Source organism: Hemibagrus wyckioides, linkage group LG05 (genome assembly GCF_019097595.1).
Source record: "Hemibagrus wyckioides isolate EC202008001 linkage group LG05, SWU_Hwy_1.0, whole genome shotgun sequence".
NCBI classification, from domain to species: domain Eukaryota; kingdom Metazoa; phylum Chordata; class Actinopteri; order Siluriformes; family Bagridae; genus Hemibagrus; species Hemibagrus wyckioides.
Genome location: NC_080714.1, coordinates 26535975 through 26554770, shown reverse-complemented (window position 1 = coordinate 26554770; position 18796 = coordinate 26535975). Strand labels below are relative to the sequence as shown.

The following is an 18796-nucleotide window of genomic DNA, read 5'->3' as shown; positions in this document are numbered from 1 at the left end:
CAGGAAGTCGTGCCACCAAGCTTGGGCTAAAAATAGAACAGAGCACCCACACCATCAATCTGTCAACAAAAAAACACCCAAAAAATCACCTAGCTTTTGAACGCATGCTGAAGGTAACGTTGGTGTCGTGGGTTGAGTCTTTCCAAACAGCTTTCGCTGACTGAAAAAAAATTCATAAACTCACTTCACTTGGCTTCGCTTGGCTTTCCACTGACGCTAACAAGTTTTCAATGGCTCCCAGACGTAGGCACAACTTAGCCAGTATTCGGTTCGGTTCATATGCAGAAAATGCTTTGTATACCAATGGAAATTTCTTGCAAAATATCAATTCTTAAGGTGAAAATTCATAAGGGAGGACATTTGTATGCTGCGGTTCCACTGTATGTGTAACAATGGAATTGAAGATATCTCAGTACAGTTCAAACCACTGAAAATAGTTCAATACCGCTGTTATTTTAGCATGAAATACTTTTTATTAATGTAAGTATTTCAATTATTCATATACAATTCAAAGAGCTACCACATGAGTGGAGTGAGAGAGGATGAGATGTAAAAATGGCTAGGAAAGTGACGAGTCTCGGATAGTGTCTCGGAAAACTCCTAAAACCCATGACAGCAGGCGTTGTGGGACCGAGAGGCTCCAATTAAGAGCTGAAATGCGTAGGATCCGCCGTTCTTATTTTGTCACTTCAGCTTTGTCTACCTCGAGGGCTGCGGTATTTACGGTTGCAGGAACCCAAGAGCGTCTCCAGGGCCAGCTTCACGAAGGCCTGGAAGTTATTGCTTCTCTCCCTTCGGCTGTCCTGCGAGAGAAGACATAAAGACAGATACCTTCACTGGAAACAAAGGGCGAGATGCGAGGGGAAAAACATTCCCGCATAACCTATTACAGCCTGAGAAATTTCCAGCTAAGATATTTTATTGTTGCTTTGGACCCACTATCTTCCACTAATGATCCAGTTAGTTCTTTGCTTCTAGCATTTTAACCCATTAAAAAGAAATGTGTTATAAAAAATAAAAATATAAAAAAAATAATGCAAAGAAATACAGTGATGCATCAATGTGCCGAACGGAAACACTTCCATGTTCATCTTGCAGCTTCTGACTACAATGTATACTGTGATTTTTGGAAAATTAATACAATTGTTAGAATATTAAAAGGGTAAGTTCAGTTATTTATCTTTACTGCAGTGTTTAAAGCTGCAATTTGCTCCAAGAGTAAAACTACTACATTGTAATTCAATGTTAGTAATGCTAGCATAGAGTTAGCCAGCTAGGTGGTGGCTAGCATGCTGGTAAAGGCAGTTAGAAGCAGTAAAGTCTTATCAGAGTCTGAAAAGATAAGTCTGATTTATTTACATTTATTTACTTTCAATCAATACCATAAAATTCACAATTTCACAATTTTATCTTCATAATCCACAAGTTAGCAAGCTGTCTAGCTTAGCATGCAGGATTCGTTTTTAGCTAGAATGTTCCGGTTACTATGACAAACCCTTCTAAAGCTTTATAAAGCCTAAACAAACTGACCTCATGCTACATTATCTGTATGGAAGAACCTAGAACAAACTGAGGTTAAACACAAACAAACAAACAAACAAACAAACAAAATCCACAGAGTTCCCTATTTCAAAGTCAGTTTTAAATCCTTAATTACATCACACATCTTTTGTATGTATTATTTCATGATTATGGAGATTTCCTTTTGTATGTATTATTTCATGATTATGGAGATTTCGTAACAAGTCCTAGGTGTCGTTTGCGAGCGAGTCGACTCATTGAGCCGACTGTTTAGTCTGAACCCTGAGACCCGACTCATGTATACCATATGTGCCATTTTTTCTTCTTTTTTATCGATGCAGACAAAACTTATACTTGGAGTGTAACTTGATCAAAACGCTTCCAGTGGAAACCAATCCTCAACACCTGAGCTGATTGTCAGCGTGAATTCATTCAGTTTGAAGTCTAATGTCACGTAATTGAATCAAATAAAAACTGCTTTCGGTGCTTCTTCTGACTCACTAAGTCAAATGAGCTGACTCACTGAGTCAAATGAGCTGGCTCACTGAGTCAAATGAGCTGACTCACTGAGTCAAATGATCTGGCTCACTGAGTTAAAATGAGCTGACTCACTGAGTCAAATGAGCTGAGCCAAATGAGCTGAATCACTGAAAAAAGAGCTGGTATTCTGAACCACTAATATACTGAACCCTTGGGCTTTATATTTTCCTAGAACGATCCGTAATGTTCTTGTGTGTGACTTTTTCATATTACGCTATCGATTCGTCCAAATGAAAGTTTGGAAAAAAGAACGGAAATAAAATAGCAATCAGATTTGCAGCGATGCGCAGCAGTGTGGTCAGTGCTTACCTCCTTGCTTCTTGTTGTCGTCTCCTTTCTGGTCACCTTTCTTCGGCTGATCTTTAGGACTCTGAGGTGGCTGTTCGGTGAAAACAGGGACACAAGCTGCTATTTAGTGTCACCGCTAAACTTTTCTTTTATACAATTATGCATGAGCATGAGAGAGAGAGAGAGAGAGAGAGAGAGAGAGAGTGTTCAGCATGGCTGGATGAAAAGAGCTGACTCTGAACAGCTGTTTTCTAAAGAGATCAGGGGATTAATTTAGCACCAGTGATGAACTATTAGGGAGAATTGTGCTGTGTGGGCAGAGAGGTTTACCTTGTTGGTGGATTTCTTGTCCGACTTGTTACCTGTACAGAATTAAAATAAATGTAGATCAAACTTAAAAGCTCAGAAAGGATAAATAAAATATATGTATCTTGATAAATAAAAAAGTTTTTTTTCTCATAGGAATAATCTCCTAGTTTACCTTTTCCAGGCATTTTGGCTGTGCTCCAGCGTTCGCACGTCAGCTTTGAAATGCAGTACCAGTCCCCCTGACCTGCTTTGCACATTTATTGCTTTGGACGGTGAATGGCTCCGCTCCTGGGGCCCCTTCGGGAAAAAGCGCAGAGGAAAAAATCAAAGACCTCTGTCAGCTCGTGCCTCGGCTCGACTCGGCCCTGGCTCTTTCCTCTGCTGAGCTCAGGTGAAACCATGCATGCCAGGACGACTATTGTTCACTTAATCCTTTTCTTTTGTCATTAGCATGATGGATGTTTCGTTTTTATTGCTTTCTTACATTGTCCTGAAAATGAATTGTACAGATATGGAGGGAGAATTCACTATTTATTTTGAATAAAATAATGCAAAGAAATGGATTGATATACTTCCATTTGCAGATTGATGATTCGGGATTTATAATTTTATAGCTGCGGCTCTTTTAGTGCCGGTCAGACCTGCAGAATGGCATCAGATCATCGGTCACTTTAGTGGAATTACACATCACTGCTCTGTTTGTCACTTGTAGATGTAGATGATTTGTCTCATGTAGGTTTGCTTATTTTGATGTAATGTTTATGGAAAAGCTTCTGGTGCTTTTTAGAACAAAATACATTAAAGTTTTATGTAATGGTATGTGTGCAACGTGTTTGTAATGCTTAATTAACTTAATGGACTATACAACAGTCTAAATCAGGATTATAGCATGAACATTTTAATAATAATAATAATAATAACAACAACAACAACAACAACAACAACAACAATAATAATAATAATAATAATAGAGTTGAATTAAAAAATAAGCATGGGATTTTTTAAAAATAACAGTTTCTTACCACATATATATATTTTTAATTAATTAATTAATTTATTTATTTATTTATTTATATCAGGATTATAGCATGAACGTAATAATAATAATAATAATAATAATAATAATAATAATAATAATAATAATAATTATAACAACAACAACAACAACAAACAAATAAATAAATAAATAAAAATAAATTTTGATACAAATAATAAAGATTAATTTTTCATAATAGCAGTTTCTTACTATATTTATCTATCTATCTATCTATCTATCTATCTATCTATCTATCTATCTATCTATCTATTTTTATTATACTTATTATATATTCATTCCAATATGTTATCATTTCTATAGCAACAAGCTATAAACATTTTTTTTGAAGGAGTCTCCACTGTCAAAGGTGGGAAAAGCTGTGACTTTACACCATAAGGGCTACTGTTTCGCTTAACTTAAATACAGTAAATAATAGAAATGGATAAAGAGGATGTGATGTCGTTCTGTCACTGGAATAAACAAATAATGTCATGAATAATGTAACGTAACCTTCAGCAAATTGGTGTGATATGAGAGATGAGACACTCGTTGATTATTTTCCCGTAACAGAACACTCTAAAATGTTTTATACGAACCTAGATGTTTATTACACACTGTGTGTGTGTGTTTGTGTGTGTGTGTGTGTTTTACTGATATTTTGCCAGAGCGTTAAATAATCTGTGAGCCATAAATAGCTATAAATAGACCAGGATGATGTGTTTCCTAGCCAATGGAATAAATACTGCAAATAAGTCATTTATGTGAGTCACTGGGGTTTCTACTGTGACAGCCGCGCTTTATTTACACCAATCAGGCATAACATTTTGGCCACCTGCCTAATATTGTGTTGGTCTTTTGCTGCCAAAACAGCCCTGACCCGTCAAGGGATGGACTCCACTAGATCCCTGAAGGTGTGCTGTGGTATCTGGCACCAAGATGTTAGCAGCAAGTCCTGTAAGTTGGCCTCCATGGGCCCCACCTTGCAACTTACAGGACTTAAAGGATATTTACAGGACCTATCGTAATAGATACTGACCACTGCAGACCGGGAACACCACCACAAGAGCTGCAGTTTTGGAGATGCTCTGATCCAGTCGTCTAGCCATCACAGTTTGGCCCTTCTGGTCAAACTCGCTCAAATCCTTACTCTTGTCAATTTTTCCTGCTTCTAACACATCAACTTTGAGGACAAAATTTTCACTTGTTGCCTAATATATCCCACCCACTAACAGGTGCCATGATGAGGAGATCATCAGTCTTAATTAATGTCACCTCTCGTTGGTCATAATGTTATACCTGATCGGTATATAGCTGAATTTATTGCACTCATATTTAAAGACAAATTCAGGGTGTAATTGTGGTGTCATTTATTCCTAGGCTTAAAGAGATGTTTGAAAAAATGAGAAGGTTGTGAGTTTGAATCCCCAGTCCACCAAATTGCCACTGTTGGGCCCCTGAGCAAGGCCCTTAACCCACAATTGCTCAGTTCAATAAAATGTAAGTTGGGCTCGATAAGGTTTTACTTTCACTGTAAACTAAAAAAAAAAGTCAATACACTGAACCTCTCTAATTCAGAGAATATCATTTTAAAACCTGAACTCGAAAAAATTTCAGACTTGGCCTCCACAAACAAATGGTCATTAATGTTCACAAATGAACATTACTACAGACTACAAGTGGATTCTCTCCTTCCATAATTTCCTTTCTGGCAAATTTATGCTGTGTATTTAATGCTTGTAGTGTTTATTCATGCCGTTGTTTTCCCCCTCATTTACAGCTTGTTTAACAGCATGCTGGAGACAAAATTACACCGAGTAACTGTGGTGTAATGGGGCAATAAATGTAGACATTGGAGGGAAAAAATGATTCAGGCTTTATAATTTTATAGCTGCTGCTCACCTTCTAAATCTCTTTTAGTGCCGGTCAGACCTGCAGAATGGCATCAGATCATCGGTCACTTTAGTGGAATTACACATCACTGCTCTGTTTGTCACTTGTAGATGTAGATGATTTGTCTCATGTAGGTTTGCTTATTTTGATGTAATGTTTATGGAAAAGCTTCTGGTGCTTTTCAGAACAAAATACATTAAAGTTTTATGTAATGGTATGTGTGCAACGTGTTTGTAATGCTTAATTAACTTAATGGACTATACAACAGTCTAAATCAGGATTATAGCATGAACATTTTAATAATAATAATAATAATAATAATAATAATAATAGAGCTGAATTAAAAAATAAGCATGGGATTTTTTTAAAATAACAGTTTCTTACCACATATATATATATATATGTGGTTATATTATATTATATTATATTAAATTATAATTATAATTTATTTATATCAAGATTATAGCATGAACATAATAATAATAATAATAATAATAATAATAATAATAATAATAATACATTTTAATTAAAAAGCATTGGTTTTTTTTTTTAAATAACAGTTTCTTACCACATTTATTTATTTATCTATTATACTACTATTTCATATACTCAAATAGATTATTATTATTATTATTATTATTATTATTATTATTATTATTATTATTATTATCATACAATTTGCTACATACAGTATTTAGCGATATTAAAATATTTTTTATTACTTCTACAACTATACAACTCATGCTATTTTCTTTTGTGACGTCTATGTTTTAATTTAACTTTAAATATATTTATATATTTACTTGAAATATTACAAAATACATAAATACCTTGGGTATTTATGTATTCATCAGTAAACATTAGTAATAAATATTTTATAAATGTTTAAATTTTCCTAATACTATTTTGTTGTGTTATTTTATTTATTTTATTTTTGAACTAGCTTAAATAAAATCTCATTTCATCCCACATAAATCTCATCACCAGAAATTTTTAGAAATAATTTTTCACATTATATTTCAGATTTTTTTCTTTTTCTGTACCTATTTCAGTGCGCACTTTAAAAAAAAAAATAGTGCGTATTCTTCCACGCAGCGCACTCTCCAGCACGGTAGTATGCGAGTACGGACGTTGCCATGGTGACCTGCGTAATTCCAGGCGTAGGGAGCCTGTCCGCGTCACGTGACCTCCTCCGTTCCGTTCCGTGCCGGAGGGGGGGAAAAATGTTCCGGTGAGGAAATTGAAGGTAGGTGTTTATTATCGAGAAAAATGGCTCGTTTTTATTCGTTTTTTAAAAGGTGTGTGTGTGAAAGAATTAAATATATATAGCCGCAGTGATGTCATGTTATGTGTTTGGGCGGCTGACATCATTTAGTCGCCTAGCTGGCTGGCTGTCTTCCGTCTGTCAGAGCGGCTAAGCTAGCTAGCGTCTATGCTGGTTTCCTTAGCATTGTGCTAACACTAGCTTCGGAGCATCACTGCTCTGCTTCTTTATTTTTTGTAGAGGTTTTCTGGTAAATAAATAACAACCGCCAGTGGATTGATTACTGCTTCAGCATGAGCGACTCGCCTGTACTGCAATGCGTATGATGCACTTTATTTACAGATAAGCTAGAAAAGAAGCTAAGCTAAACTAAGCTAGGACAGCTGTCCTGCCCTTAGTCGTATCCGGGAAACAGGAAGGATGTTATAGCACACGTTATAGACATGTTATATAACTTTAGCATTTCTTTTTTTTTTTTTAAATGAAAGTCAGTGTGTCTTTTTATGAGCTTGTATTTTCTTATCCTTATTCCCTTTAGGTGCCCCTGAGTGTGTGTGGTATGGCTGCAGTGTGGCAGCAGGTGCTGGCAGTGGACGCAAGGTGAGCGGAAATAAACAAAACAAAAAATACATTAGGGTTTTCATTATATTCAAAAAGAGAAGTAGCTGGAAGAGCAAGCTGGGTGACGTCACGGGCTCATTTGCATATTGAGATAAAAATCTGGGTGCACGAGCCGTTCTCAATAAATGTAGAAAAGAGTTTTCTTTCTCTCTTCAGAATAGAAAATAATAAGCTGTCTTGGGTCACGGCACCACAAAATGACCTTTTACGCGTTACAGAATCTTACGATGGTGATTGGTCAGTGTGAAGGTTGATGACCACGGATTAGTCAGAGGGAAGAGTGATAGTCAGTGATTGGTCAGGTGGAATGATGACGTCCAGTGGGAAGAGTGATGATCAGCGATTGGTCGGCAGGAAATGTTTGATGACCATGGATTGGTCAGAGGGAAGAATGAAGATCAGGGTTTGGTCAATGTGGAGAATGTTGATCAATGAGAAGAATGTTGATCAGGGATTGATCAGTGCAAACAATCAGGTATTGGTCAGCCGCAATAGTGATGTGAGAAAGTTTGATGACCATGGATTGGTCAGGGGAAAGAATGAAGATCAGGGTTTGGCCAATGTGAAGAATGTTGATCAATGATTATTTATTGGGGAAAAAATAAAGATCAGGGATTGGTCAGTGTGACCAGTGAGGGTGCTTGGTCACTGTGAAGGTTGATGACCAGAGTTTGGCCAGAGGAGAGAATGTTGATCCGCAATTGTCCAGTGGGAAGAAAATCGGATAACCATTGATTGGTCAGAGGGAAGAATAATAGGGTTTGGTCAATGTGAAGAATCATCAGTGATTAGTCAATGGGAAAAGAATCATGATCAGGGATTGGTCAGAGGGAAGAGTAATGGTGATTGGTCAGTGTGAAGGTTGATAACTAGGGATTGGTCAGAGGGAAAAATTCTGATCAGTGATTGTTCAACAGGAAAAAATTTTGATAACCAGTGATTGGCCAGAGGAAAGAATGATATGGTTTGGTCAGTGATTAGTCAGTGGGAAGAGTGATGATCAGAGTGAACCTAACTGAACTCTCTCTCTCAACCGTGATGTGAGCTGAAAACCCCTGTTGACTGTAGAACAGGCGCTAACGTCCACTGAAAAACGTGCTAGATATATCACAAGTCTCTAAACAGGAATAAACATTAAAAAATATAGTGATCAGTGTCTACGGTGGCATCACTTTATGGACTGGACAACACCTAAAAGACTCACCTAAAGAAAAGCTCCACCCTGAAACACACACTACAGGTGTTTATAATGAAATATTCCTGATGTCAGTCAGAATTTAGAAATCTGCACTGGAGTGCTAAAATCTAAAATCAATTAGCATTTTTGAGTTAGTATTATAGCCAGTTGAATTTTCAGCTGAAATTTAATTTAATTTAATTTAATAATCTGGAAACAGAATTTCACTCTTAAGGATCTGAGCAAACGTTTAAAATTTGAAATGAAGTACCTCAGTTTCTAAAAAGCTGATTATACAAGAGCCACTCTGGGTAATTCACTTTGATATCCGGGCAACGTGGAGCAGAAGTCACACTCACACTCACACACACACACACACACACACAGAGCATATTGCAGCACAGTAGGCAGCTGAAATGCGAGTGTGTGGATCTAGCCAGCCAAGATTTACAGGATGTAGAACATGTTTTTTAGAGACAGAGAGGGCAAAATAAACATTAGAGCATTTTTAAATAAGGCTTAGTTTCAAATTATAGGAATTATATATATATATATATATATATAATTCCTATAATTTGAAACTAAGCCTTATTTAAAAATGCTCTAATGTTTATTTTGCCCAGCATTAACTTCTTCAGCAATTTGAGCAGCAGTAGCTCGTCTGTTGTATCGGATCACACGGGTCAGCCTTCTCTCCCCACGTTAATCAGTGAGCCTTGGCCGCCCATGACCCTGTCACCGGTTCACCACTGTCACTTCCTTAGACCACTTTTGATAGATACTGACCACTGCAGTACACCCCACAAGAGCTGCAGTTTTGGAGATGCTCTGATCCAGTGGTCTAGCCATCACAATTTCGGCCCTTCGTCAAATTCGCTCAAATCCTTACGCTTGTCCATTTTTCCTGCTTATTGACTGCACCTCTCAGTGGTCATAATGTTATGCCTGATCAGTGTATGTATATATAGAATTCAAAATCACATAATCAATCTCTCACATTCTCTCTGTATCTCTCCCTCTCTCTCTCTCTCTCTCTCTCTCTCTCTCTCTCTCTCTCTCTCCCTCCCTCTTCTGTTTTGCTCTTCCTCGATCCAGGTACAATGCTTACCGCACTCCTACGTTCCCCCAGTTCCGCACGCAGTACATCCGCCGGCGTAGCCAGCTGCTCCGCGAGAACGCTAAGTGTGGCTTTGAGCCGGTGCTGCGCAGGCAATACCTGCGTCTGCGCAGCCAGCTGCTCGCCCTGCGCTACGGCCCACTGTCCGAGCAAAGCAGCTTCAGAGCCAGCAGCGTGCGCAGCTCCCGCACCACACTGGACCGCATGGAGGTTAGGCTTCTCAAGGGAGAAGATAAAGCATTCATTTAGGACAAAACAAACCAACACAAATAAAAACTAATGAACTTAACACGGTCGAAAAAATATGGCTGAGAAAATTCGGAGTGGGAATCTTTCTCCAGCAGTTGCTTATTAAATTACATCGATTCAGGATGGAGCGAAAATGCAGCAGCTGTTAATCTTGTCCATGATTGTCCAGTGTAATCACATTAAAGGGGAACAGTCAGGCTGGCGATGAACCCACGCTGATGGATGTATTCATGAACGTGATGAGCATTACTGTCATGGTGTGTGTGTGTGTGTGTGTGTGAAGAGGAAGGAGCAGAGCAGCGCTTCTCAAACTGCATTACGCTTTCCAGCAGAGGTGCCAATATTTACAGTTTAGCCGCAGCAGTTATGATAGCTGTCTCTTTCCTACGTCCACCCAGGAGACTTGTTAGCCGTGTTGGCAGCGTTGGTTTCTGAATTTTTCAGCACTGTGAATTTATTAAATCCGCTTCAGACAAATTTAAAGTTGTACATATTTAAAAAAAAAATAGACATTAGAAGAGGCTCCTGAGCGGAGCAACAGAAAAACGCTTGCATCTTGAGAATCACCCGGGAGTCTGTGAGAGGAAAACTGGCCATGCTTATTATCTCTCTCTCTCTCTCTCTCTCTCTCTCTATCTCTCTCTCTCTCTCTCTCTCTCTCTCTATCGCTATCTGTTTCAGTCTTTCTAATGCACATTTTGACTGTCTTTCTCTGGTTTCTTACCCCACCCCCCCCTCTGTCTTTCTCTCATTCTTTGACTGTCTTTCCATCTGTTTCTCTCTCTATCTGTCTATGCTCTCTCTCTATCTGTCTATCTATCTATCTATCTATCTATCTATCTATCTATCTATCTATCTATCTATCTATCTATCTATCTATCTATCTATCTATCTATCTATCTATCTATCTATCTATCTATCAGTTTGCACATTCTGCCTGGCTTTCTTTGGTTTTTCACCCTTTCTGTCTCTCTCTCTCTCTCTCTCTCTCTCTCTCTCTCTATCTATTTATCTATCTATCAGTTTGTACATTCTGCCTGGCTTTCTTTGGTTTCTTTCTCTCTCTATCTCTCTCTCTTTCTCTATCCATCCATCCATCAGTTTGCACATTCTGTCTATCTTTCTTTGGCTTTTCACCCTTTCTGTCTCTCTCTCTCTCTCTCTCTCTCTCTCTCTCTCTTTCTCTTTCTATTCCCCTGTCAATTACGGTGATGTTGGCCAATCGCTGACGTTTGTGAGCTCATGTATGAGGAAGAGGGGAAAAATTTTTGGAAAAATTCTCCCAAAAAGTAGACATGGGTTGGCACATCTATAATTATATAACCATCCACTGTTACTGACAGGGGAGAAACAAGTTTGAGAAGTGCTCCTGGGATAGAGGATAGATAATACACACCATGATAGTTGTTGTTTCTTGGCATTTATTCCTTTCTGCAGATTTTTTTCCCCAACATTGCTTTAATGTGACTACTGCAATTGTTTTGCCACGATGAAGCACTTACTGCTATTACAAAATTAGCCAAGCGTGACTGGTCCCCTTTTACGCTCTGGGGTGTTGCATGGGGTTTGTGTGTGTGTGTGTGTGTGTGTGTGTGTGATTAGCAGATTTAGCTCTTATAGAGACTGCTGGTGGTGTCAGTAATGTTTATACCATTTGCATAAGTTAAAGTACACATAAATCACCAAAGAACTTTCCATGAACCATTTTTTTTTCCTTTTTTTTATCTTGAATCTCTTTTCATATTGCTTTTGAGAAAGTTTTTTTGAGAATGAAGCAGTAGAATAAGCAAGCATATAGAAAACACACTTTTTTATTTTATTTTATTGAAGCTTCTTTCTGCATCTGGCCTAACCCGGCCTTCTCCTTTTGTTTACTTATATTTGCATGTCTACACTTCCTATGTCTCTGTATATTTTTCTTTTTGTCCTCTTTCTCTCATCACTTCCCATCTCCCTCTCTCCCTCTCTCCCTCTCTCTCTCTCTCTCTCTCTCTCTCTCTCTCTCAGGACTTTGAAGAGGACTCCAGGGCTCAGGGCGCTCGAGGTCACCGTCGTTCAGTGAGCCGTGGTTCGTATCAGCTGCAGGCCCAGATGAACAGGGCAGTGTATGAAGAGAGGTAAAGTTATTGTAATGTTGTTCTGCATGCACTAGACCACAGCAAATTGCGTCTTCCTCTTGACCTGCAGTTTGTGATCATTTGACATGTCTTGTATTCACTGTCTGCTGTCTTTGCACCACTCTTAACCTAAATTTTATCGTCCCTAAAGGCAATTCTTTATGTAGACAGAATACACATACAGCAGCAACACACCGATCAGGCATAACATTATGACCACCTGCCTAATATTGTGCCTGTCCCCCTTTTGCTGCCAAAACATCCCTGACACTGTGTATTCTGACACCTTTCTAACAGAACCATTTGTGTTTGCAGGCCTCCAGGCAGCCTGGTGCCTACCTCTGTGGCGGAGGCGAGTCGTGCCATGGCAGGCGACACTACTCTGAGTGAGAATTACGCCTTCGCTGGCATGCATCACATCTTCGACCAACACGTCGACTCGGCTGGTAAGTAACACAAGTTTTACTTAAGTGTGTGGCTGTATATCCTATGATATCACATGTTTCCGCTTTTGCTTCCTCAGTCCCTCGGTTGCAGTTCGCCAACGACGACAAGCACCTCCTTGCTTGCTGCTCCTTGGACGGGACCTTGTCAATAATGACGCTGTCCCCGCCTCCGCCGACCGTCAAGGTGACGCTGAGAGGACACGCGGGTCCTGTGACTGACTTTGCCTGGTCACTTAGCAACGACATCATCGTGTCGACGTCGCTGGATGGCACGCTGCGTATCTGGAACACGGAGGACGGTCGATGTATCCGCGAGGTCGCCGATCCGGAAACGAGCGAACTCCTTTGCTGCACCTTCCAGCCCATGAATAACAATCTCACTGTGGTGGGTGCTGAAGTTTAGAAGCAAGCGATGAATCGATCTCGCTATAAGAGAAATATATCTGATGTTGCTACAGTTTACAGTCATGGGAAAAAAGAAAGCATCAGTAGTCTGGTACTCACCAATTTCTATAAAAAAATAAACACAACAGATTTTAATCAAACCAACATCCAGAAACCATGTGGGATTAAATTATTCTGCCTTAAAGTTCAGTAACGTGTACACCGATCAAGCATAACATTATGACCACTGAGAAGTGCCGTGAATAAGACTGAGTATCTCCTCATCATGGCACCTGTTAGTGGGTGGGATATATTAGGCAGCAAGTGAACATTTTGTCCTCAAAGTTGATGTTAGAAGTAGAAAAAATGGACAAGTGTAAGGATTTGAGCGAGTTTGACAAAGGGCCAAATTGTGATGGCTAGACCACTGATTCAGAGCATCTCCAAAACTGCAGCTGATGTGTTGGTGTTCCCGGTCTGCAGTGGTCAGTATCTATCAAAAGTGTCCTTTAAGTTGTGAAGTATCTGCTGCTAACCTCTTGGTGCCAGATGCCACAGCACACCTTCAGGTGGATCAGGGCTGTTTTGGCACCAAATGGGGACCAACACAATATTAGGCAGGTGGTCATAATGCCTGATCAGTGTAGAACAATTTTTAGGACCAACATCTTAAACCATCTAAGCATGTCCTTAAACCACTGAGATATTGATTTGCTAGTGTCCCTGGGGATCATTTGTCCTTTTGCATGAATTTCTGCCTAGCTGAAACTGCTGGACAGATGGCCTCACATTTCTCTCAAGTATATTCTGGTGGAGTTTATGGTTGTCTCAATGACTGCAGGTCTCCCAGGTTCCCAAGCTGCAAACAAACCCAAATCCTCACCCCTTCCACCAGTGTGATTGACATTTGGTATGAGGCGTTTTTTGTGTTTTTCACCAAACATGATGCTGTACATGAAGACCTGTACCTCATCACAATGGTCATCAGTCCAGTGTACATTGTTCCAGACTGTTTTGGTTTGTTCTGATACAATTTTTCAAACCTAATTCTGCCCTATTTTCATGGAGAGAAAATGCTTTTTCCTATCAAGCCATACTTGTTTAGTCTTGATCTGATTGTGCTGCAGTGAAGGTAAACATTTATGATGTAGCTCTTTATATTCTGACCTTGGACTGAATTTGCTGGGGCGTCCACTCCTAAGTAAACTGCCCGCTGTCTAAAAAAAAAAACCTGTAGAATGGTCAATTTCAAATTATTCAGAGACGGCCGTCTAACCGCTCCTCGACAGATAAGCAGCAGCCGTCGTGTCTCTGAGGTCGTGATTGATGTTCTTTCTTCTTGGCATGATGTAGACGCACCCCTGAGTGCTTCAGCGCACCATGCTGCCAAAATTTTAATGAAGTAGCCACATGCTTTCATAATTTATCTAATCTTATGCCTTTCATTAGCAACACCTGGATGCTTATCGCTCTTTTTTTTTCCCCCCAATCTGGTTTCTGAGTGGTTTACTTTGTTAATAAACAGAACAGATTTCAACTTGTAATGTTATTTAAGGTTATGCATTTGTTTATAGAAGTTGATTAAGATTAAAGGAGTACTGGCGTACTTTTTTTCACATGACCATATGTTAACACTCCACTGTGGTTTTCTGTCCAGGTCGGAAACAGTAAGCACCTGCTGCAGGTGGTGAACATCTCCACGGGAAAGAAAGTCAAAGGTGGCTCGAGTAAACTGACCGGTCGCGTGTTGTCGCTGTCGTTCGATGCCCCAGGGAGGATCCTGTGGGCCGGGGATGACCGAGGGAGCATATTCTCCTTCCTCTTTGATATGGCCACAGGTAGTGATGACCTGTCCTTTTAAGTTCTGCATGATGATTTTGGAGACCCAAACGTTTTCTTTCCATACATGTAACGGATAGATAAGCAGCTGAGATGCAGAATTCATTGTGTTTATGAAGAGGAATGATTTGAACCAAAACTAGAAATCTGTGCAGAACATGGTGTCTCTGGATTATGACTCAGAAATATTGAACACCGACAACAAAGGCTGGATGAAGCGAGTGAGCATTGTGCAGCCTTGAGACCCAAACTAAACATTAATAATTACTGTTTATGAATATTTGTATAAATATTGCTAGGGATTTTTACATTTTTTTCACTCTTTCAAAGTATGTTTTTTTTCCCCCTCTGCAGTGCGGTATAACAGATACCGCCTTATACAGATCCCGAGTCTCTGCGGAGGGAAATGATTTAGGACTCCATTCCTTTTTGACAGGCTATATTTCTTTCATGGAAAATGAAAGTTCCTCGTAACATCCTCTAGGACAAACTCTTCAGGCTTCCGATTGGATTTCGGTGTCTTGAGCGAGATTAAATGCTTGAAATAGCCAATGACACGGCAGGATTTCGGAGTTTAATAAGAACTGGAAGCTCCACTTCTGGTTGGATATCTACTGAGACCAGGCTGCTCCGGCTCTTTGAGAACTGTCGATAACACTCCTGCAGTGTGAACGCGGTGTAATCAACACTCAGAAAGCTGGCAAACCTCGAGCTGATGTTTTTGGAGAGGGCCTCGTTTAGCAGGCCGCAAGTAAACCTGTGTTCAATCCGGAATGAAAATTCCTGCCGGATCTACAAAAGCTTCACGAAATTGAATTGAATTGAATTTTCTTCGTGCTCACATTTGTATGCCGATACAAATGTGATCGGCATACAAACTGCAAACAGCTGATTTACATTTAGTCACGCCCACAAAACTTCATAAAAGGCAAAGTTCCCAGGGAGCAGAATGTGGCAGTAATGCAGCGCTTCTGCTACCACAGACCCACACAAACGCTTCCTCCTTTTTACAGGGATTTCTGAACATAAAAAAGGCATTTATTTACTTTCCGGCTCTTTGAAACACCGTCCACCATCTTAGCTGAACTGGTCACATGACTAAGAATTCGTCATAGTTTTCGAAAGCCTCCTTTTTCACAGTCCACACTGAGACACTTTTACGTTTTCAGATTTATCCACTTTGGAGAGCGTTTTCAAACAGTTGACTAAAAATGCCGTCTCAGTGTGGACGGAAGGCCAAAACGGATAGTAAAATATACGTTTTTAAACCAAAACTTATTAGTGTGGACATGGCTAAGATAATCTGAGTGCTACGTGGTCACACATTTTCACAGGAGGCATGTTCCTGAAGAGGAAATTGATTATCACATGACAAAAATTTTAAAATGTAAAGAATATTCCAAAGAGCTTGGCATTGACATTGCGGTGATGTCTTGTTAAACGAGTTGCCTGCCAGGGTGGTGTTTATCTGTGCAGTGTGTGTGTGTGTATGCTGAAGTCTTTTTGTTGCACAGGGAAGCTGACTAAAGCTAAGAGGTTGGTGGTGAATGAAGGAAGCCCCATCTCCAGCATCTCTGCTCGCTCGTGGATCAGCCGAGAGGCTCGGGATCCGTCTCTGCTCATCAACGCCTGTGTCAACAAGCTGCTGCTCTACAGGTCATAACACACACACACACACACACATTATATATATATAAACACACACAAACACACACTTAGACATGTGATTCAGGAGAAGTGTGTGATTAACAGAAATAACTTAATGGTTACTGAGATGTGAATGTGGTTATGGTTCTGCAGGGTGGTGGATAATGAAGGCACGCTGCAGCTGAAGAGGAGTTTCCCCATCCAGCATGGCTCACAGCATCTCCACAGCATCTTCTGTCCACTCATGTCCTTCAGGCAGGGAGCCTGCGTCGGTAAGCAGTACCATACATCTACATCTCCATCAGCACACACATTTCATTAGCTCACTCATAATGTTTATTTTATTTATCTGAACATTATTATCCTCGTTCAGCCTTCCCCGAGTTGGATATGTTTCTTTTTGTATGAATCTCAAAATCTCAAAAATTATTTCAAATAAAAAGTGAGAAAATGACATTTCTTTCCGACTGCGACATGGAGATTTCAGCAGCATTTATTCGGATAAAAGCTGAACTGACCAGGCTTATGTGCGTCTCATGGCATCTCTACAGAACGTAGCTAAGCAACAGCTTGATCGATTGAATGGTGATGCTCAGTGTGTGAGGTTGTAGACATCGTTATGTGGCCTGACTGTTTTTCCCGTCGTGTTTGACTGCTTGCACGGCGTGATCTTTGCAAGGAGATGCCCTAGGCTAGATTTCAGTCACAGCTCATAACATCCCAAACCACCACACTTTGACAAATTAAGTATTTTGTGGTTTTTGAGACCAATTTTGGGAGCTGTAGAGTGAGTTGTTTAACCTCAACGAGTTCCTCATCGCCTTGTGTCTAAACTGTGCTTAAAATAAATAAACGAAAAACATAGGACCCTCCCTGTTAGAGCGGTGAGGCACATGGTGAGGTTTTGCTCATGTTTATAGATTGCAGTAAGAACCAGATGAGGATTAATGCAGATATTTTTAGGGTTCTAGATGAGACAGACTTCCATAAGACTACCACTTTAATGTAAATTTTTAAGCGATGATCTCTTGATAATGAAGGACGTTTGAATCGTGAGCACAATACCTCTTAGTTTCCATTCTGTGCACATCGCCTTTACAGTGTGTTCCGCTTCATGAAGATTTCGGACCTTCAGTGAGAACAGGCTAACCCTGCGAGTATCCCGAGGCATCCAGTGATGGACCAGCTCCAGTTAGAATTCCGCTTCATGAAAATTTCAGACATTCAAAGAGAAGATGCTAAGCCAATGTGGACAACAACCTCCTCCTAATTAATCCACACAATAACATTCTGCACATGCTGTATCTCCATCACACAACTCTGACTGACTGTTTATGACTGTAGAAAAGACAATATGCATAATCACCCTCTCCGGTGTTTATAATAATTTATCATCACACACTCTGGTGTCACCCAAATGAGAATGAGGTTCCCTTTTGAGTCTGGTTCCTCTTGAGGTTTCTTCCTCTTACCATCTAAGGAAGTCTTTGACTTTAGTGCTATGTTTATGTTCTGTAAAGCTGCTTTGAGACAATGTCCATTGTTAAAAGCACTATACAAATAAATTTGAATTGAATTCTCTTCCCCACACAGTGACCGGCAGCGAGGATGCGTGTGTTTACTTCTTCGATGTGGAGCGCAACACTAAGGCCATTGTAAACAAGCTGCAAGGCCACAGCGGCCCCGTGCTGGACGTCAGCTTCAACTGCGACGAAAGCCTGCTGGCCTCCTCCGACGCCACAGGCATGGTCATCATCTGGAGACGCGAGCAGAAATAACTGCAGAAGCTTCCAACTGCAACAGCAGCTTCAGTCGTGTGCAATGTTGAAATCTACAACCCGGCTTTTACCGAGCCGATATGCTGTCTGGTCTTGTGCTGATTTCTTTAAAAAAAAAAGAGCTTTCTGTGTGTCTGAAGTTTCACTATCCGTCATCCCTGTGTGACGTTTTTAGATTAGACTGAGTGAGACGCTTGCTTGAGACAAATGCATCAGAATGTCTGAATGAAGGGATCAGAGAGAGTGAGAGGTTATTTAATACTGGTATGCTGTGGATGATGTGACCTGTGTGTTTGTGTTTGTCTGAAAGAGAAATTATATTAATGTTTAACACTGATGAGCTCATGCTGGCTTACAAAGTTAACGCTACTGTATTTATGTCTTGTTATGAAGTAATACATTTCATTCCACAACCTGTGTTTCCTGTTTATTTATGAATCCTGTACATGATGATATAATTTACTTGAAGTAAAGATAACCACAGTGAGACGACTTCACGGGCTTGGTCATGCTGTTAGGGGAAAATAATCAAAATCAGGGGTGGTGTGATGAAATAGAGGCACTGTTGCCTCA

At 39.9% G+C, this 18796-nt stretch overlaps 1 protein-coding gene and 1 long non-coding RNA gene across 4 annotated transcripts; one reads left to right on the top strand and one right to left on the bottom strand.

The window, feature by feature from the left end:
- Positions 1–538: 538 nt before the first annotated feature.
- Positions 539–3071, bottom strand: LOC131352567 (uncharacterized). Its single transcript, XR_009204530.1, has 4 exons — positions 2831–3071; positions 2680–2711; positions 2371–2440; positions 539–803 (listed from the first exon to the last, which is right to left on the bottom strand). It is a non-coding gene; the product is annotated as an uncharacterized LOC131352567 (long non-coding RNA).
- Positions 3072–6747: 3676 nt separating this feature from the next.
- On the top strand, positions 6748–18636 carry wdr13 (WD repeat domain 13). Of its 3 annotated transcripts, none has more exons than XM_058390145.1 (10): positions 6748–6830; positions 7387–7448; positions 9742–9973; positions 12020–12129; positions 12445–12575; positions 12653–12960; positions 14617–14797; positions 16313–16454; positions 16599–16717; positions 18039–18636. In XM_058390145.1, the coding sequence occupies exons 2-10, from the start codon at positions 7408–7410 to the stop codon at positions 18221–18223; spliced, it is 1449 nt and encodes a 482-aa protein (XP_058246128.1). In that variant the 5' UTR covers positions 6748–6830; positions 7387–7407; the 3' UTR covers positions 18224–18636. The 3 variants fall into 3 exon arrangements, with proteins under 3 accessions (XP_058246128.1, XP_058246127.1, XP_058246129.1); XM_058390144.1 differs by lacking the exon at positions 6748–6830 and adding an exon at positions 7093–7168; XM_058390146.1 differs by lacking the exons at positions 6748–6830; positions 9742–9973 and adding an exon at positions 7150–7168.
- The last annotated feature ends 160 nt before the right edge of the window (positions 18637–18796 follow it).